General features: G+C 39.5%; 2 protein-coding genes across 3 annotated transcripts; both read right to left on the bottom strand.

Annotated features, from left to right (window-relative positions):
• Positions 1-4,402: 4,402 nt before the first annotated feature.
• lrrc8db (leucine rich repeat containing 8 VRAC subunit Db) lies at positions 4,403-10,905 on the bottom strand. Of its 2 annotated transcripts, none has more exons than XM_024798747.2 (2): positions 9,736-10,905; positions 4,403-8,638 (listed from the first exon to the last, which is right to left on the bottom strand). In XM_024798747.2, the coding sequence occupies exon 2, from the start codon at positions 8,634-8,636 to the stop codon at positions 6,081-6,083; it is 2,556 nt and encodes an 851-aa protein (XP_024654515.1). In that variant the 5' UTR covers positions 8,637-8,638; positions 9,736-10,905; the 3' UTR covers positions 4,403-6,080. The 2 variants fall into 2 exon arrangements, with proteins under 2 accessions (XP_024654515.1, XP_076736135.1); XM_076880020.1 differs by lacking the exon at positions 9,736-10,905 and adding an exon at positions 8,771-9,493.
• A 104-nt stretch (positions 10,906-11,009) lies between these two features.
• Positions 11,010-20,349, bottom strand: lrrc8c (leucine rich repeat containing 8 VRAC subunit C). Its single transcript, XM_024798748.2, has 3 exons — positions 20,176-20,349; positions 16,343-16,485; positions 11,010-13,998 (listed from the first exon to the last, which is right to left on the bottom strand). Exons 2-3 carry the CDS (start codon positions 16,478-16,480, stop codon positions 11,752-11,754), a joined length of 2,385 nt encoding a protein of 794 aa, XP_024654516.1. The 5' UTR covers positions 16,481-16,485; positions 20,176-20,349; the 3' UTR covers positions 11,010-11,751.
• Positions 20,350-21,326: the final 977 nt, after the last annotated feature.

The raw sequence follows: 21,326 nt of genomic DNA, 5'->3' as shown, positions 1-21,326 counted from the left end.
CCAAATTCAAATTAATTTATCTTGCTGTTACACTGGTGCTTATTATCCTCAATAAACACCTGCTATTGCTGAGAATATGTTGTCTGCCAAGGACAAACCAGGCAGCATGCATCAAACCAGGAAGCCCAGAATGCATAGCAGGTCGTTAAAGCAATAACTTGTCTCCTCGGCTGACGTGTCAAACTCTATGCTCTGTGCAAGACGGAGATGCACAGATTGAGGAGCCAGTCAACCTTTTAAATTGACATCATGTTAGCTCTGTCCCCAGGATGAAGCATGGCTATGTCCCGTGATGACCACTTCATACAAATATGGCTGGCAGTGCAGTCATGTAAGGAGCAAAGTGCACGCTAAGTGTTTGTGACGAGTACTAAGGCCATTGCTTGATCCCAAGGAAGTAATGAAGGCGGGACTATAGGCCATGTGTTTTCTCCATCCACCTGATGGCAGACTTATAACAACCCGGGTGTCAGGCCGACTTAAAGTCATGCATCCTCTCTCTGCTGCTGCGCTCAGAGTTATCGTGACATATGTTTACCCCTCCCAGCCCAGAGCTGAGGATCCAAATGGCACAATGGTTGCCTTCAAGTCTGCTCTGATGATGTTACCCGCCCTCTATGTAAATCTGTGTTCATGTGTGAGTGTGTTTGTTTGCATGTGTGCATGATCTGTACGAATGCCAGGATAAAAACAGATCGCCCTCTAGAGGTGAAATACATGCAGAATGAACCATAAAATCACCATAATGATGCTGCTTCAAAAAAGAACATAATGGTAAACTGAAACTCTGCTGTTAAGATGAAAATTTACATATAACACATAATATGTTGTAATAACATGTTTATTATACATTATTTACATACATTTTTACGTTTTTAGTATATGCATCATAACATAATAAGTCGATGAGCACACCAAGAAACAGTTAAATCACAAATCACAACAATAGTCACCCCAAGAACCTTTATATTGTAAGGAAAATGCCCTACAATAATAAAGAGAGAACCCCAACATTCAGAAAACCCCCTATGAGCAAGCACTTGGTGACAGTGGAAAGGAAAAACTCAATTTTAACAGGAAGAAAACTCCAGCAGAACCAGGCTCAGGAAGGGGCGGCCATCTGCCATAATCGGTTGAGGGTGAGGCGAGTAAGACAGGACAAAAGACAAACTATGGTAGCGAGCAAGGAATGAATAATAACTAATGATTTAATGCAGAATGTGGTATTAACACAGAAGAAAAACTCACTGCGGCACACCATTAGAAGCAGCCGATGCCTTCTGTTTACTAAATCCAAATTAGGACATGGTTCCACAGAAGTGGGGCCTGAAAGCTGAACTGAAAATGTGTGTTAATTTACCTGTTATTGGTTTAGTTAAATAAATGCATTCAGCTTATATCTAATTACCTGTTATGGCATCAAACATTCAGGAACTTTTTGTAAAGAATGTTGTATAGTACATATATGACAAATGCAAGAAAAACAAAACGCCCCTTTGTCATCATGTAATAACCCCTTAGTGATTCACTATATCTATATTATATCATTCAAGAGCATGCTGTTAAACAGTGTCACCAGTTAGTAAAGGTATTAACTGGGACAGTGACCAGCTTTCAGCAAGAACCTGTGTTGTTTTCTGTTTCAATCAGTTTTGATTAGTGATACAGTGCTTCACATTGGTATCGATATTAATACTGATATTGGTATCAGTCCATTACATGACAAAATTACAAGTTTGGATATCAGAAGTAAAACGGTATAATCAAACAAAGATCAGGGTAATCAAAGATAATCAAATAAACTTTGAATGCACTAATGGAAGCTGCATCTCAGGCACAGAATATAAATGATGCTTGGAGCACAGATGTCTAACTCATAAACCATAAATAAAAGCTGGATGTTACACAGAGAGATTTTCTGATTACTTGAAGCCTCAAAGACAGTATCTCTATCATTATGTTTTAAAGTCAGGTGTGATTAAATGGTAAATGGCCTGTATTTATATAGCGCTTTACTCAGTCCCTAAGGACCCCAAAGCGCTTTACACAACATTCAGTCATCCACCCATTCACACACACACTGGTGATGGCAAGCTACATTGCAGCCACAGCTGCCCTGGGACGCACTGACAGAGGCGAGACTGCCGGACACTGGTGCCACCGGGCCCTCTGACCACCACCAGCAACAGGTGAAGTGTCTTGCCCAAGGACACGACGAAGGAGACTGTCGAAGCCGGGGCTCGAACCAGCAACCTTCCGATTACAAGACGAACTGCCAACTCTTTGAGGGCTTTGAGGGCCCCACTGCATGGTCATAGGCCTGCACTAATCCCTACTTTAGCATCTTGGGAATCATAATTTACAAATTAAAAATAATGCTGGATTGAGTAAGAGTTGAAACTAGTGACTGAGACCATGAACTCATCAGGATACTATTTACTTTACTGTACAGTCAGCCTGTGTTGGTCATTAGAAAGAACATTTGTTTAGGGCACTTTCACGTTGCTATCACTTTTCAGACCCAAACGATGCAATCATGTTTATTTCTATTTTCACAGTCTATAGTTGTGTCCACACACAACTATATCAACAGCTTAGCTCTTTAAGGGAGGGGGAAAACAATGTATTGATTGTGTATTTGCATTTGCAGATGTTCAAGGTTGTGATATCAGTACCAACAGACATGAAAAGGGGGGTGTCGAGCCAGCTGTAGTATAAATAAACCTTCATATATCAACATATATCCACAATGGGATGCTTCCTCATCTGAAGGTTTTTTTTTAAATATTTTTAGTTATATTGTAGGAGGCTATATTTTTGGATTTATATTCCATATACTACCCTGTAGCATTGCCCTGCTTTCATGACTTTTTGGAACTGACACAAGTTGCACATCTTAAGTAGAAAGCAAAATTAGGCAATTAATTTTGTATGCCTTAAACATGAGAGTCGTGCCTTATTGGTGCTCTAGAAAGACAAGCTGAATGTCAGGAAAAATAAAACTTAAAAATATAACATGTATAAGATAAAACTGCATATTAATATAAAATAATAAAATGGGCATGGAGCATTGTCATCGTAGCACAATGATCTGTGGCAGTGTGACATGATATAGTTCTGTGATATAAGAAGGTCTGTTTAACAGAGATGCTGAACTCATTTAGCTGGACCACCTACAATCCTATTTAATTTCAACTGGACTGGACCAGGAAAATACTGAATGATGACTTCTAAAGTTTGTTTTTAACCCTCTTAATCAGGGGCGCCACTAAGGGGGGCCCAAAACTTGCTGGCCCTACCAGTGCCGCCCAGTTACACAATTTAGAGATGATAAATGACACAGTTTTTGTTATTTATTAGTAAATTAAGTGCAAATCACTACAGTTTAATTTAACTGGTCCATGTTATTGTCTGATAAACATCTTAGAATAATAAGATAAGATGGATGTTTGAAAGCATATCCAATGTAGTAAATACTACTTGGAAAACAAAAACACACGTAGGAACAAATTATTTCCACAAGGGGGCAACACTACACAAGAAATGTATTATTATGTAGTTTCAGAAAGTCTTCCACATTTACAATGTTTCTTTATAGTATGAAGTGTATCACGTTTGACACCAAATTAAATATTACAGATAGATAGATAGATAGATAGATAGATAGATAGATAGATAGATAGATAGATAGATAGATAGATCTATTTCATTAATTTCATCCTGGATAGCTTTGGCATGTTCTTCCTGTTATGAATCCTCTCCGCCTTAGCTTCCTCCCACAGTCCAAAAATATGTCTATTAGGTTAAATGCTCATTCTAAATGGGCTGTAGGTATGAATTTGAATGTGTGAGACTCTTTCTGTGTTGACCCTGCAATAAACTGGTGATGAATGTAGTACAGGGGTGGCCAATTCCAGGCCTCGAGGGCCGGTGTCCTGCAGGTTTTAGTTCTCACCTTGTGTCAACACACCTGAATCACATGATTAGTTCGTTACCAGGCCTCTGGAGAACTTCAGGACATGTTGAGGAGCAAAATTAGCCATTTAAATCAGCTGTGTTGGTTCAAGGACACATATAAAACTTGCAGGGACACCGGCCCTCGAGGCCTGGAGTTGCCCACCCCTGATGTAGTACATAGGCATTACTGGTTTTAACAGAAACTCTGTTAAAAAGCAGAAGGTTGTCAGGTAAAATGTGACTGTTGCATTTTTTTCATGTAGCCCAGGTGTGTGCAGGTGTCTGGTAAAACAACATGTCAGCAGTTTTCTTACTGGTGGATGAGGAGAAAAACCTGTTCTGGCTAAGCAAAGAACAAACAAACAAAAAGAACAGTGAGATATGAGACATCAAGGCTTTCACAACACAAATATACAGAATAATTTCACATTTTTGTGCATAAAAGTATTGCAGTGCAATTTTATTATAATTTCTAGCATTTCATAATAGCAATAATAACTGTATAGCATTCCTTTATTATGTAACATAGCGCATTTTAGAAACAGGTTTACAAAGTGCTGTGCAGAAAAACACAGAAAACACAATGTAAGTACACAAAAAATACATGAGAAATATACTGATCAGAACAGTACAACATAACTAGACATAACAGTTAAAGTAAAAACAATAATTAAACAAAGCATCTTTGTGATTTGGCTGAAAGGAATATGGTGTCTATTGATTAAAAAAGAAAAAAAAGATTAAAGACTGAAGCAGTAGCAAAAGAGGTTAATGGAAATTTCAACATATAGGTGTACATCTTCAAAATGCACGATAAGCCTAAAGAAGGTGGAATACGCTTAATGAGAATATACAGTTAATTGTGGTTTATTGGTTAGTGGTAGTACATGAGGAGGGTGAATAACAGTGAAGGTAAAGACTCAGCTTGTTGTGCATGAGAAGTGAGGTTCCTGACACTAACAGTTTTGAAATGTTTATAATAACAATATAGATGAAGTTGAGATTTTTAAAGGATTCAAATCACATCCTCATTTACAGTCTCCATGATAGATTTGGTTTTGTAGTTTTAAGCACATCTCTGTAATTGTAACTGAAATGCATTGAAAAAAATCCAAAAAGCGATGCCACTTCCCATAAACGGCACCCTGTTATCGCTCATACAGATTCGATTTGAAAGTAGAGATAAAGTGCTTGATAAAAACAGTAAAACCAGTGAGCTCTGTTTATTATCCAGGAAAATGACAACATTGCTTCTGGAAAGAGATGCTTCTGTTAACTTTAAGTATTAAATATAAAATGTTTGTTAAAAGGGAAAACAGCAAAAACAACAGAAAATAAATAAGGCACACACAAAAACAAAGAAACTAACGTTATCTGATTAAAGTGCTGCCATTTTTGAGAAATAATACTTTTTTTGTGAGAGTTACATGAAAAGATTGATAGAACGTATTCATGCTAAATATAGAGCTACAGTTAGCTGAGCTCAACATTAAAGATTAAAAATACAGAGAAACCACTTTATTTTGTTCAACAAACAAGCTGAATACTGTATGCTACTTATTTAACTTTAAATATGCATGGATTTAATTTCATGGTCAGTTCACAGATTGTAGCGGTTTCCCCATTTTTCCAATCTTTTTGCTAAGCTACGCTAAGCTAATCATCTCCAGGTTGCAGCTTTATACTTCATTGTCAGATCTGGCTGGAGATACATGCAGGCATCAATCCTTTTAATCTCACTCTTTACACAAAATACTCATAATAAAGTTAATCTTAAAAAAACTAACAAATTAAGTCACAGCAGTAAAAGGGGTACACTTTCAATAATATATTTTTTCCCATTAATCTACTATAGATGTTTGTGAATACTATGATTAAGAAGTATAAGGTGTTTGAGGTGCTGCTATGCATTTACAGTAACTAAAAATAAAAGGAAAGGGGAAAAAATCAAGACAAGACACAAGCCATGACATTTCCAGTGGTACCAACCCTGTATTTGCTATGTTTACTGTGTATAACCCTAAAAGCCCAACATGTGCACTAGCTGTTTTCTAGCACTAATGCACTTAAAAAACAAAGACTTGAGAGAAAATGGCCAACATTTGATGTCATATAGGATGTAACTACCGTCCATCACTTAAACATTTACATCCATTAGCAAAAGAAACACTGGTTTCCTGATTGATGCTCTCTTTTACTTCAATTGGAAGTGAGTCAAAGAGATGATCCTCCACAATCAGGCAGCTCCTGCGAAGGAGGGAACACTGACCGAGCTGAGCTGGGAGACGCTCCAGACAGTTTCCCTTCAATTCCAGATGTGTGAGCTGAGAAAGTTGGCCAATTTTCTCTGGAACAGAGGAGATACAGTTGTGGCCAAAGCATAAAGTCCTTAGTTTGGTGCATTTGAACAGTTGCTTGGGAAGTGCCTCGACTTTGTTACCGGTAATGGCAAAGTATAGGAGGTTCTGGAGAAAGCCCACCTCTGGTGGGATTACCACTATAGAATTATGGCTAACATCGAGGTGCCGCAACTTGAGAAGTGTGAATAATGGTGAAGGCAGAGATTCCAGCTTGTTGTGTGAGAGATAGAGCGACTCCAGGTTTTTAACATGGCTGATTGACAGTGGAATAGTGATGATCTTATTGTGCCAAAGTTTGAGACACGTTAGTCTTTTCAGGTGCTGAAAGCTGATGACCTCTTCAATGGTGCGAATGTTGTTGGATTTGAGATCAAGTTCCTGAAGGTTGTTCAAACTGAAGATGGCGTGAGGGATTCGTTCCAGTTCACAGTTATGCAGTTCCAGTTCTGCAAGGTTCATCATTTTCTTCAAACTGTTCAGCACTAAGAGCTTTGTACCATCATTATGAATAACCAACTTTAACAGATGTGGTGACAGATCGGTTATGTTTGTAGGGATCTTTGTCAGGTTGCTTTTGAGGTGCAGAATCTTTAGGTGCCTGAGATCTCGCAGAGACTCAAGTCCAATCAGTTTGTTGTTTTCGGAGTTCAGGTTACCCACCAAATAGAGTTCCCTTAAATTTTTCAACATGTATACCCAGCTAGGAATCTCTGCAACATCTGTGAATTTGACATGAAGGCATCGGAGGTGATCACGAAGGAAAATGAAAGCTGTCTGCTCAACTTTGGCAGGACAGTGGTAGAAGTGCAGGTCCTGAAGGTTTATCATTTGTGAGATCTTCGCTGTTATTTTGGCTTCTGGGATTAATTCTAGTTTCAGAATTTCCAAGTCAGTGAGATCAAACACAGCATCCGGAACTCCAGATAGCATGAAAAGATGAAGTTCCAACTTATCTTGAGGATTGCGCGTCACATGCTGGCGTAACTTGTCAAAGGTCCATTCATGGTTCAGGCTGATTTCGCGAAGTTTATTCTCACTCACCTCAGAGAGAAAAACCCCAAAACGCTTTGAATACAGCTGGTCGTATTGATCAACCATGTGGAGGAGGAATGCAAAGTCATTTTTAACATCAGGAATGTCACTGAAGCTGCTCTCCTCTCTGACCTTTTCAAAGGAATACTCTTTGAGTGGTCGCCGAAAAAGCCAGAACAGTGTGTATATGCAGATCACGCCATAAACGCATATGAGAGCAATATAACTAACAAGGAGCTTGTTTAACATAAATGCCATGTTATGTGTACAATGGAACTTGGTATATCCAGTCAAATGCTTTATTTCAGGCTCACACACATGGTCAAAATCTATATAAGCAACAAACGTCATTGTGTAGCACAGGATCAGAATAAATTTCACAGTTTTGATAACTGTCTGTATGGCATAGAGTCTATAAATCAAATCACTGTCTTCCACATGAGCACGGAATTTCCGAACTTTCTCAAACAGGGCCTTCGCTTGCTCGCCATCTTTCTTGTCCAGTATAGTCATGGAGGGAATTTCACTTACAAGCTTTTCAGCAGAAAAGGTAACCCCAGATTTAGTCAGCACCGGAGCGGACTGGTTCGGACTTCCCTCCTCGCTACTTGTGGACAGATGTTTCAGGAGAGAGGAGGCCCTGGCCAGCCTCTGCTTGTTCTCTGACGAATCCTCGCACGCAGTCTCAGACAGAGCTTTGGTAGTCCAAGGTGATTCAAAACACTTTCCCAGTATGGAAACAAAATGTTCTACTTTTGAGCTTGTTTTGGGGTATTTGAACCAGAAGTTGCTACTGACCATCAACACAATAGTGTGAATTAGGGCAAGGTATGGGAAATATTTTGAATACCAAGGTAGGGCGACATGGTAGCACATCTGGTTGACAAAAACATACTGCTGAAAATCCAGCTTGGTCCTGACGCCTGTAGGATAGGGCTGTCCGATGGTAGCTGGCTGTGTGAAGTGAATGGTAGGCGTGACGCTATCGGGAGGCCTTTTAGCCATGAGAGGAGCAGCTTGCTCCCCAATGGCACTCTCTTTGTTCCAAAAGCCATTGGTTGGCTCTGGTGCTTCAGGTTCCAAGAAACCCCCGGACCGCTCTGGAGTTTGCTCCAGAATGGGAAGACAAACCACTTGGTCCTTAGTTAACTGCATCGTTCCAGAAAATATGGCCAACATCAACATGACAATACCAAGATAATCCATGAAGACATCCCACCATGGCTTCAGTATTCTGTAAGTTGGCTGGATGTCATTCAGGGAGGCTACTTCTGTGAGCGTGAACATTCCTGCAACAGAAAACAACTTTAGTAAGAAAATGTGCATAGAATTATATAACAGTTGATGTTTTTGTACTGAATTGTTTTCACATAATGTCTCGGTCCATAATAAACCCACACATGAAGGAGTCTTAGATGTACCTTGTAAGCTGTTTACAGATATCCTCATCCCAATGGTACTCTGTAAAAGCATTCCCCGACTTAAAGAATTAAAGAAATTGGGGAGGTGACATGTTGTAGATGTCACGCTGTAATGGACAATTGCAATTTAACTGGTCCAAGCGCAACCTTCTAACCGTTAATCCTGCCTTTTGTTCACTTACATTAAATTGACTCCACTGCAATCACATTTATTCTCGTAAAGCTGGATCCATTAGGGGTTTAGTGAAAAAATGCACAGCTAGTATCCCTGTCTCAAATTTCAGCTACAGCTACATTTCTCAGGAACATTTAGAGCAGACTCAGAGAAGACAGCCTCTTGGGATTGTAGCTTTAGAGAGGAGCCAACACTTGAACTGACACATGATCTGAGATGTCAGTGTGCAAAACAAACGGTGCTGTCTGCAGAGCAGCTGTAAATCCTAAGCATCTATTGCGTCTCTTTTCTGTGCCTGGTTTTCTCTGCACTTTACTCCGTGACACTGTCATAGTGGCTCTAGAGAGGCTCAACATGCTGAATACTGTTTGAGCACTGAAAACACGTGATACACAAACAGCTGCTTCGGTGTTGCTATTTAAAGAAAAAAAAAAACTAAATATAATCGTTTACCCCTACGAATAAATCTGTTGTGGTTAAAGCATGAAGGTCACTGTTTTCCATGGGGCTGCAGAGCAGGCTGAGACCGGCTCCAGCAGCAAGACGCATCCATGCACTCAAAACAAGGGGTGGGGGATGTACGTGACGCCTTTAAACGCAGCACAAAAAATCTTCGGCTGCAGAAAATCACCTTCACATTAAAACAGTACACTCCGTGCAGGTTTAATTCTCTGTCCAGCTCCACTAAATTTTATAACACCATACAGCCTGCTAACGTTATTGAGCCAACGCACTGCGGCTACATTTAAAGACCTTAGATGATTTACACTCAAAACAGCCGCATACTCACCTTCAGGGAGTCTGATCCGGTTTTGCGGATGCCAGCAGTACCGAACAACGCCTCTTCTCACTTGCCATGTTTCCCTGATGAGATGAATCCGTCCATTCTTCGCACTAGTTCAACCGTGGGCCTGCCGGCAGAGCTGTAAGCAGCTTATCTGACTACCCCTACTCGGCTTCAGATGGTACGGTCCTCTGCCTCTGACTGGGCGAAACAGCCCGGCACGGCAGCACCAGCTGCTGGAGGTGAACACCGTTTGTTTGATATGCTCGTTCACCGGGGCCGGACCACCTCAGGACTTTGCACCAGGTCCGCGAAACTGTGCATTTTTTATGCGCAGGTGAAATCTTCCCTAATATTGCGCATGTTTTCTGTTCCACATCAGGACCTGATACGACGGCACAGAGCGTTTTGAAGCCCTTGTTTCAATTGACAGCAAGTGCAGGATGACCCACTGAAGTTAGGGACCGTGGCAAAAGTGCAAATGCCACATTTAAAACTGGTTTACCAGAAAAGTGCAAGAAAACACTCAATTTTCTGATTGTCAGCCTTCACTTTCAAACGGGAACATGCGAGCCCTTTTTTATTACACCTTTTAATTAATAAAAAAATCTTTACTGACAGCTGCAACCAAGCCCCCTTTGTTTACAAAGGCACATTGCATTCACCAAAAGGAAAAAACGTGACCACATCTTGTAATTACAGCTTACAATTTATGGGTAGAAGATTTCATGGGCTTGTAATTACTAAATACCATGTGATAACTGTGAGATAAGATTTCTTTCATTTTCCTTTTTTTGTAGATGCAAAGCATTTTCATAATTGCTGAATCAAATAACATTACTTTAAAAAATCTTACTGAGCTTGGATGTTTTTCCGAGATAACCATCGAAATTATTTTGTAGACACTTCATACCAAATACATATTTTTTTTATCCGAGGCCCTGTGCAATTTCAATAATAATCTTCTTTACAGTTATTAATCCTCAACAGCCAGCAGGTGATGCTTCATCCAACAACACAGTTGAATACAGGACATTGTCCTTTGTGCTGTTTCCTCTTTTAGACGCTTTAGATTTTGCATCACTGGTCAGTAAACCAATAAAATCAAAACTGTATTGCATTTTATTTGCAATATTCTGACATTTAAAAATTCCAAATGACATTTTTTTAAAAACTCAAATTTTATTGGTCAATGACATAAAAATACTGTTCATGAAAATGCATATTTCTTACGCTGCATATTTTTTGCTCACACTTAGAGACAAAGACAAAGACCAGTGTGACATCATCCTTCAGGCTTTTAATGCACTTTAAAATGACAGCTTCCTACAATAGAGAACTGTTTAATTCTAGTTTCATTCTAAGTTTCTAGATTCTATGTATATTCCATAAGAACTTTCCTCTTTTCCTGTGATCCATGTGAAGTAACAGTCTCTTAGATCTAAATATATACAGTACAGCCTAAGGCTACTGGCCTACACATAAATGTGTGGTCATGAATGTGAAGATTTACATTCAGTCATGACGCAGTGACTGGAAATAGGCTTTGCAGAAAGGCTTTAACAATATGGGAAATAAGCTTCTTCCTTCTCCACAGATAAAAGAGAAAAATCAATATCACTTTATGTATATAAAGCTAGAGGCAGCAGAGAGTTATTTTATCAGAGACTTCAGGGAGAAAGAGCTGACCTGGCTGTATCAGTGACTACTGATTAATAGACAGATGTGAGACTAAAATAAAACTTTTCTTAAAACTTTTAGAAAGAAAAGGAACACTTTCTCATAACGCGGAACTCTCTCTTTAAGATTGAGTAGTGGCCGTATAAAGTGTCCCTGCAGCAGCCACACTCAATGTGACAATAGATGAATATGTCATTTTCCTTCAGTTAATAAAACAAAAGAACAAAAAGATATCTCTAGCATGTTTATAATGCTTAAATATAACAATGACTTCATATTAAACAAATGCTCTGAATTGATAGACAGAACAAACAGCAGGCACTACGGCTACAGTAAGGCATCTCACTCAGCCTTCATTTGATCCCTGACATCTGAAGGCAGAGTTTCAAACAGTGTCTCCTCAACTATAAGGCCACTGCGCTTCAAAGCGCGACAGAAAGCAAGCTCCTGTGGCAGGAACTCAAAGTGGTTGCCTTTGAGCTCCAGGTAGGTCAGAAGAGCTAGATAGGATATTTTTGGCGAGAGTTTGGACAGCGAGTTCTTGCCAAGCTTTAGCGTTTTCAGCTTTTTGCAAAAGAACAGTTCATCTGGTAGATTTTCAATTTTGTTGCAAGAGACAGAAAGGTACTGCAGGCTCTGAAGAACTCCGATTTCTGGAGGAATGAAACGGATGTCATTGTTGGATAGGTCCAGGTAGCGCAGCTTGTTGCACAAGAACAGGTGTGAGGGCAATATCTCAATCTTGTTGTGGCTGAAGTAGAGGTGCTCTAAGCTGCCGAGTTTTTTGATATGCTCTGGGATGTACATGATGCTGTTGTACCAGAGTTTGAGGCAAGTGAGCTTCCGCAGATGCTGGAAGCTGACAATTTCCTCTATCGAACGAAGGTTATTCTCTTTCAGGTCAAGCTTTTGCAGACTTGTTAGGCTAAAGACTGCATGCGGAATGCGCTCCAGATCACAGCGTACTAGCTCCAGCTCTATTAGATTGGTCATCTTTTTCAGGTTGTTGAGCATTACTAGCTTAGTGCCATCGTTGTGTAAATAGAGTTGCTGCAGATGGCTGGAAACATCCACAATCGACTGGGGTATCTTGGTTAAGCTGCTCTTAAGGGAGAGTATTTTGAGACACTTCATTTCCCGCAGAGACTCAAGAACTATATTCTTGGAGGCATCAGAGCTGAGGGACCCAGTAAGATAGAGCTCCTCTAAATTTCGCAGGCCATACATCCAGTTTGGAAGTTCTCTGTTGTCATCGAACTTCACACGAAGCACTTTCAGGTTCTCTTTGAGGAAGGACGTAGCAGTTGTGTGCAACTTTAAAGAGCACTGGTAAAGAGACAGCTCCTGAAGATCTTGCAGCTGTGAGATTGAGGCAGGGATGGTGACATTGTTGATTAGTTCCAGCTTGAGTGACTGCAGCTCTGTCAGTTCAAAGACAGTGTCGGGTAAACCAGAGAACATGAACAGCTGTAGTTCAAGTTTGTTGTTGGAGTTGGTCTGGAGTCTCTGACGCAGTTTCTCTGCAGTCCACTCATGGTTGAGACTGAGCTGTTTCAGTTTGTTCTCACTGACTTCGGAGAGAAAAACTGCAAATCGTTTGGAATACAGTGGGTCATACTGATCAATCATGTGAAGCATGAAAGCAAAGTCATTCTTGACATCTGGGATGTCACTGATGCCCGTTTCCTGTCGCACATACTCGAATGAGTATTCTTTCAGTGAGCGGTAAAACAACCAGTAGGAGGTGTAGAGGCTTGTTAATCCATAGACAGACACCAAGAACAGGTAACAGCAAGACAACTTAGAAAAGAGATGAGCCATGGTGTGATTGCATTCAAAGACTTTGTAGCCTGTCATGTTCTGGATCTCCTCGATACCGTTGCAACGTACTGTGTTATTTACGTTATTTACTAGAGCGCTGTTATAAGCAATGATCACAAGGAATTTAAACACCTTGAATACAGTCTGGCAAACATACATGAGGTAAAGGATATCTCCTTCCTCAACATGCAAACGGAACTTCTTCACCTTTTCGAACAGAGCTTTAGCTTGTTCACCCTCCTTTTTATCAAGAACACTTGCTGATGGCTGGTCAACAACAATCTTTTCGGCAATAGAACGCAGGGACTGCGTCTTCTCGAGGCTGCCTTCCCCCGGAGACATAGGAATGTTAGACCTAGAAGCGGTGCCCTTTTTATGATCCTGTTCTTCTGGATTTTCTCCAGACACTTCCGACAAAGCTCGTGTGGTCCAGGGAGAGTCGAAGCACTTGCCAAGCATAGAGATAAAATGCTCTATTTTAGAGCTTGAGCCAGGGAATTTGAACCAGAAGTTGCTACACACCATGAAAACTAAAGTGTGCATGAGCACCAAATAGGGAAAGTATTTGGCATACCAATGCAAGGCATTCTCATAGCACATTTGGTTGATGAAACTGTACTGTTGAAGATCTAGATTGGTCTTCAGGCCTGTTGGTACAGTTGAGGTGTTGGACTGCAGATGTAATGGTGACTTCAACCCTACTTCACTGCTGTTGTCTGAAGGCAATGATATTCTCTGAGGAAGGCATATAATTTTATCGTGCATTACCTAAAATGAAATAAAAAAATATATATATATATATTAGAAAGAAGAAATGCATAATAAGGCTCAGTCAGACACAGAAATGAGTGTTTTTCAGATTTCATGCAATGAAGGGTCCACAGTTAAGCTTTTGTTAACTTAAAGGTGAGCCTTTGAAGGAACTACCAATGAAAGCAAAGGACACTGCTGATTGACGTGTGATAAATACCATTAGAACACTAGAATGTCCCCTAGCAATCAACCGTCAGGTACAATCAATGAGCAACAAGCCTTTGTGGCTTAAAGTGCTAAATTGTTTCTCAGTTACGTTTCAAGGGTAATTTGCTTTCCCGAAAATAATTCACAAGAACATTTATAATGAGCACATTTTGACATTTATATCCTTGCAGGTTTCAGCAAACCAGCCATAGGGCCAAAACTGGTAACCCCGGAAACGGAGGATTAATCATAGGGTGGCTACAGTTGTCAAACTGCCTATTGGGTCTGTTGTAACCTAAACCATGATCTTTTATAACCTATGCAAACCTAAACTCGGTAGTTTTAATGGCTGAGCAAGAAAACATTTCTCAAGAGTTAAAATATTTTATGCAAGAAATAAAATAGTGGTGCCAACCCTCGACTCAAGGACATATGATCCTAAGACAGCATCATATGTTTGTCCTGAAGCAAGTATTACAGTATTTTTTTTGCAGGGAATATGTGTTGAATTAGAACATGCACTGCCTCAACCCAGGAGACATTACGCAATTAAGTAGTTTAGAGCATAATGGTCACTGTGATTGCTTTCCAGATCTGATAAGCCTTCAGTATCATAGATCTTTTCCTCAAACTGAATGTCCCATATCACGTGAAATAACAAAATGCTACCCTGCATCTTCCATGTTTTGCTGGCTGTTACTGGTCTGAATGTTCGCATGGATAAACACTGCTTCTCCAGAAAAAGAGAAGCAAAGTCTTTATGGCATTTCCCATCTTTGATTAGACAGGAATCGATGTCTGATCAAAACACCACACTCACTCCATTAGCTTGAATAACATAAGGAGGTCAAAACGAGTCAGTATTGACTGCTAAAGGTTGAACTATTTGTCAAAAATCAGACACATTTGCACTGTAAGGAGAGCCCTCTTCTGACTGCACCTGTGACACAGATACAAAAAATCCAGTACATCCCAGATACACTGCTGTTTTGATTTCTGTTTTTCTACCATTTAGCCTTGCTACTTTGTGCATTTTCACTAAGAGAGAGCCGTGCATGGATTTCAGTAAGCCACAAAAAGTTACCACATTATTACAGTGCTATATAAAGCATTCTCTCATTAACTTTACTTGGGTGCTCTACGTAACCTGATTGCATGTAAACACACTGAGCGCTATCCACCAAATGGCATCAGTAAAAAACAAATGCCTTAGGCGTTTACTTGTAATGTAAATAATGAAAAACAGCTGCTTGACTAAGAGATGCTAATGACAGGAAATGGGGCTCAGAGGAGGAGATGTTATGTGGACTCTGTTTACCTGTTTAAAACTCAGATTCTCGACCCATTTTAGTGAGAAGTGAGGACATAAAATTAATCACTATAGTAAGCAATGCAGTTGCGCTGCAGATATCACAGACAGCAATGCAAAGTCAAGTCAGTGAAAGTCTCTGAAGACTGACTGATTGATCTGCAGAATTTTAAAAACTCAAACTATACAGTAAGTGACGAGATTTCTGTGTCAGGCAGCGTAATACGTTTACATAACTGACTTATAAACTAAACTTGGCTACAAAAAGAATTGTTCACTCAATTTACAACCAATCAGATCACGTCCAAACACTGTAATGGTGAGAATGGGAAACAATGGCAGCTTCCAGCCTGATAAATTTCCTGTTAACATTTTTCTTAAACTGTTTTGGTATCATTTCCAGGATTTACACTAAAGAGTTGTTCAACATTAAAAAAAAAGTCCCTATTTCACACAGAGAGTGAAGTCAAGTAGCGCCTCACAGGAGTTAGGAGTCTTCTGTTTACTAAAAGTGGCTGGGCGGTTAAAGTTTCCACTGGTACACTCCTGATGGGCTGAATGCCTCCCTTGCTTTACACAGGCTGGGTTGTAAAAGCACATAATTAGTGCTTTTTTGAGCTGGTTCCAAAGCAGAAAGCAAAGCAGTAATGTTGCCATCTGGGAGAGTATAGACTTTCTCTGAGTCTAATTATTGTTAAATTTAATGAGAAAACTGTAGAAAAACTTCTCTTATCACATAAACAGAATGTTTGAATCCAAACTTGTGGGTTACTGTGTATTAGCTACACTTCCATTAGTCTCTTTCTTCAAGTAAATACATCACGGTGAGTCAGTCTTACTGACCTGAAGAGTACATCCAAAGACGCCAATCATGAGCATCATTACAGACAGATAGTCAGTGAACACATCCCACCACGGCTTCAGGACTCTGAACGCTGTCTGCTGTTCAGAAAACTGCCGGAATTCCATCACAGGAATCATGGTGCCTGTTACAAAACAATGGAAAAGAACACCACATAACTCTTAGAGAGTACAATTGGGAAATGTATTAGCCTCAGAGAGAACAATGACATTATTAAATTCACAGGGCATTCCTTTTTAAAGCCACTCACCACCAGTGACTTTTATGATGCATCTTACATCCCTTTTGTTGTTGTTGTTTGAACTCTGTCACATCTTTAATGTTTGGCTAACCATTTTAATTTGGCTTTTGAGTATTCTGCTTTTTGCTTATCAGTCAAAGCAGTTACTTTCCTTTCAAAGCTGCCAAAAATGTTCATTTCTTAGGTTCCATTAAAGCTCCCAAACATTTTTACCAAATATCAAGCCATTTTTCCATTGTTTTCTTTTTAGCCTTGAAATATCAAAGCTTTCAACAATATTCCAGGACCAAGCCCACAGGCCTGGGCATTCATGTCATCATAAAGTAGGGTGGAGAAACTGTTAAAGGACACAATATGTGGACTGCAGCCCAACGTTGTGGGGTAATCAAGGCAATCTACAAACTTGGTCCACATCAAGGGACTGAAACATTAAATGTCAAGGATTTGTGGTAACATAACTGGGTGTGGAGGCTTCCTTCAAAGTCATTATACTTTGACTAACATTTCAATTAACAATGTTAACACTTCACATTAGCTTAATACAAAAATACTGAAGTAAAATTACCAATTTAAACAATCTGCATTCACTAAAAGAAGATTAACCACTAAATAAAAGTATCTGGATATAGATGAGTTTCTTTTGTGCTTCCAGTGTTAACTATTGGCCATACCGGTATGGTATTGGTCCAGAATTTCACAATCAAAACCCTGTATTTTCCTACTTCCCACAATCCAGATAGACTAGTTTTGAACCCTGAACTTTCTCTCTTTGCCCAAACCTCATCTCAAGTGGAACTCTGACATTGTGCAAATGCCCATCTCAAATGTAATTTATTAAGAGCCATTCTATACATTGGACTATAAACATTACTCATTCTGACAAGTGTTTAGACATGAATTTCACAGTCCAAAAGCCCACTGGTTTTGCAGAGTCGGTTCACACCTGGCAACACGATGACTAACAAAACTGATCATAACCAATCACAGCACTTAGCTTGTATACACAACAGCAAGTTGTTGGAGCTATTAATCTCTTTACAGGCTATTTAAAGATTAATTTTGTTAAAACCAGTAGCATGAAAAAGAGCAGTCCCTCACACTGTCATTATGTGGTCACCTTCTTTAAAGTACTGCAGCTGCAGGATCCTGTTTCCAGTGTCTGTCTGGCAGTAGCTTGGTTACACTGTCATTTAAACTGAAGAGGCATGTGACAAACACTCTCCACACTGATTTCTGTAGTAAAACTGACTGAACGATCTAAATAGTCGTCAGATTATAAAGTGCAACATTTGATCATATGCAGCTCCACAGTGGTAAATAGCTACGGTCAATAAAACCTTGTCTTGCATTATTAATAAGTTTAGCCGTAAGGTATTCTTGAACATGTTGCTAAAAGACTGAAGCTTTTAGAGACGTCATGTTTTTCATAGTTCAATTAAGTTTTTTCACCTGGAGTGTCTTTATCGATTCTTCCATTTCACAATCATAACAACAGGAAGGAGTGAGAGAAGCTCTTCAGGAGATGTTTATACGAAACCGTGGCAGACTTTAAAGGGTTGGTTAGGTCACACAGCAAAAATTATTTTTTCTCACTTAGCTCCAAATAACAATGCAAATAAGTGTAAGTTTCAGCGTTTTGAGATATCCATCTCAATGGAATTTTGTTTATTGCATTTTTTTTTATTTGTCTTTAAAGAATTCTAGCAGCTACATTTTTAACTCTGGTTTGGCCACATTTCTACTCATAAAGAAGTTTATGATGTTGACAATTTAATAGATGCTAAATTTACTCAAGTACTGCATGTAAGTAGCTTCTAGAGTCAGCGTAATATGAAACTGTCATTTATACTATGTTGCTATTTGTGGAGGAGTTTTAGAATTCCTGTTTCAGATCCATGGCGTTCTGGCTGGACTGCAAACTGGTAGAAGACTGATTCCATCTTATTGCTGTTTTATTGCCATCTTGCCACAATAAAGTCACTTTGAAGACTGCAACTTATTAAATTTCTGTTTACGTGTAAGGACTCTGGTTCCGGGATACTGAACAAGCTGAAGTCATCCTACTAACAAATGTATAATCCAGCAAACAGAGTGTTAGAATAGTCTAATGTGCTTGATACGAATGCACGGACAACTTTCTCAGAGTCAGTTTGAGATAAGAAACTTCTGACTTTTGATCTATATTTTTAAAGTGATAGAAAGCAGTTCTAGTGACTGTCAAAACTAAGACCATTCACCAAAACAGATTCCTGACTTGCTCGCTGTATTTCAGAGCAAGGGATGATAAATATGAACACATTTTCTGTCTGACTTTTTTGGACCTCCAGCAAATATTACCGTCTGGTCTGTGTTCAGTTCTAAAAAGTTTCGAGACATCCAACAATTAATGTCATCAGTTCAGCTCATTAATTTGTGAAGAGAGGTTAGATCATCAAAGTAAACCATGTACAACTGTGTATCATCTGTGTAAGTATGATAGAATATATTAGGATTCTTTATGAAAGCACCAACTGGGAGTATGTAAAAGTTAAAGAGTTATCGACCAAGAACAGACCCCTGATGGACCTGCATGTGTGTGTGCAGAAACACAATGACATCATTCCCCGCAAACAACAAACTGAATGTGTGTAAAACCAGCAGCACATCCCTAATTTTATAATATGAATTTCAGGGATGAATTTCACTGCTGTCCTAAAAGAAAAAGTTTGGCCTAAACAAATGTATTTACAAGTAAATTCAACTCAGCTGATAACAAGTAATTTGATGATCATTTGAAAACATGTAATTTGATGTAACTAATTTCTTAATAAATTATTTTACATAAGCACTGAATTTTATGGTGTTTTGGGTTTGTTTTTTTTTCTAGACCCTGAGGGCCTCCATAGTTTAATGGGGTGGGGGGAGGGTTGAAAGGGCTTCTGTGAAGCCTACACTGTGTTAGGTAAAGGAAAAATACTGTCTTGGTACTGGATGAGTCAGCCATTGAATTGAACTGACCAGGCCATATCCTTGTCCCTTCCTGACAGGAAACTTGTCTGAATCCCAGATATCCAAAAACAGACATGTTTGGAACACACCCAGCCACAGGCATACAAGAAGTCCTGTCTCATTAAGGACATGGGGGGGAAAAAACCCGCCCGCACTGCGGGACTGGATTTCTCTTTTCTAAGGAGCTACTTTCAAGTCTTTAGACTTTAATGTAAAACGGAAGCGCCGGGAAAAGTGCTCACACAGTAGGAAGAACTGTGATTCATCTTGCAGTCGCACAAATCATCCATAACTCATCCTGTTGGGAGCTACAGTTCGACCTTAAAACGTTTTTAGTGGAGATTCAGTGGTGCTCTCTTACAGCGGTGATGTCCACTTTCCTGTAGGCAGATTGCTCTGTAGCATATTCAGACCCTATTTATATAACCGGGACGTAAAGTAACGGTAATCGGGATAACTTGTAGTTTGAGAGGCGCTCCGCCGAATATAACTGCGTTATTGTAGCTCCGCTGCGCGTTTGGACAGTGAAAATCCGTCTATCGCGTCGGTTCAACATCACTGACAGTGTTAACGGTAAATATTTACCTTCTCTGAGATGCGAGCTGGACTCGAAGATCTGAGTTGTCGGGTTTCAAGCGATGAAGTCTCCGATCATGATGTGCGTGGCCGCCTTTTCTCCTCTGCCTCTGACCGCCAACCTTCCTAGATCCTCTGCCAGAGCATGCAGGCATGTATACTGTGAGCCACAGGGGCGTGGACATCTCAGGAAACCCCAGCAGATGTTTGTAATGCATGGAAACTGCAGCTGGCTGCTAGTATTGATGACAATAGTACTAACATTAAGGCTTATTAAAAATGTATGCATTTATTTGACTTTCAATACAGCTGAAAAGTAAAATTCCTTTATTAAAACTCATCAGTATACTCTCAGAGTATCGGTCTCAAACAGTCAAGTTTTTTTTTCTTTACTCAACTGATTTGATCAGTCTTTTGTTGGATGTTTGTTACATTGCAGATCACAATTAAACAAAGTGTGTTTACAGCAACAACATTAAACTGTTCACGCAAGAGCAAATATGCCAAATTTAATTGATCAAAAATGAGATATGTTTTAACACGGGCCTTTCTAATGAATGCATGGTAAGTATGTAAGTAACATAATATAAGGACTGGCAGTAAAGTTTTTTTTTTTTAAACTCCATAAAGTATTAAATGAAAGGTGCTCAGTATGCAAAAAAAAAAAAAAAATCCTTAAAGATGCAAAAACTTTACTTTATGATTCTACTTTATTTCCATCTGAAATGTAAGTATAGCAACAAAACTGAGGCGACAGTACAAATACATCAAATCCATCCCCCCCAACTGATGAGAAAATGTTGAACGTTTAAATTAACCTTGTTGCACTAAAATCAAGCTGAACAGCAGCAGCAGTTTCATCATTTGCCTTGAGATTCACTTTAAAAGTGCAGTCTCATATTGATTCTTTTATTTTTTTTGTTTGAGAGGTTCTTTGTAGGACATCAGATCAGGAACCAAATTGCTATTCATGCCGTAGGCTAAAAGGGACGGTAGACTTAAAGTGAGAGGAGTTAAAACAGCTCTTTTCAGGCACAGGGTGAACTGAGGAACTCTGAGTCATGCAGCCGTGTAACAGCCCGCGGTTGCTTTACTCTGTTGCCCTTGAATAATTTAACAGTATTTTTATGCTAACTAATACGTGCAGGCCCATGCTCCTG

This window comes from Maylandia zebra, linkage group LG23, assembly GCF_041146795.1.
Source record: "Maylandia zebra isolate NMK-2024a linkage group LG23, Mzebra_GT3a, whole genome shotgun sequence".
Classification (NCBI taxonomy): domain Eukaryota; kingdom Metazoa; phylum Chordata; class Actinopteri; order Cichliformes; family Cichlidae; genus Maylandia; species Maylandia zebra.
Note: the sequence above shows the minus strand (reverse complement) of the source record. Positions and strands in the feature narration are given on the sequence as shown.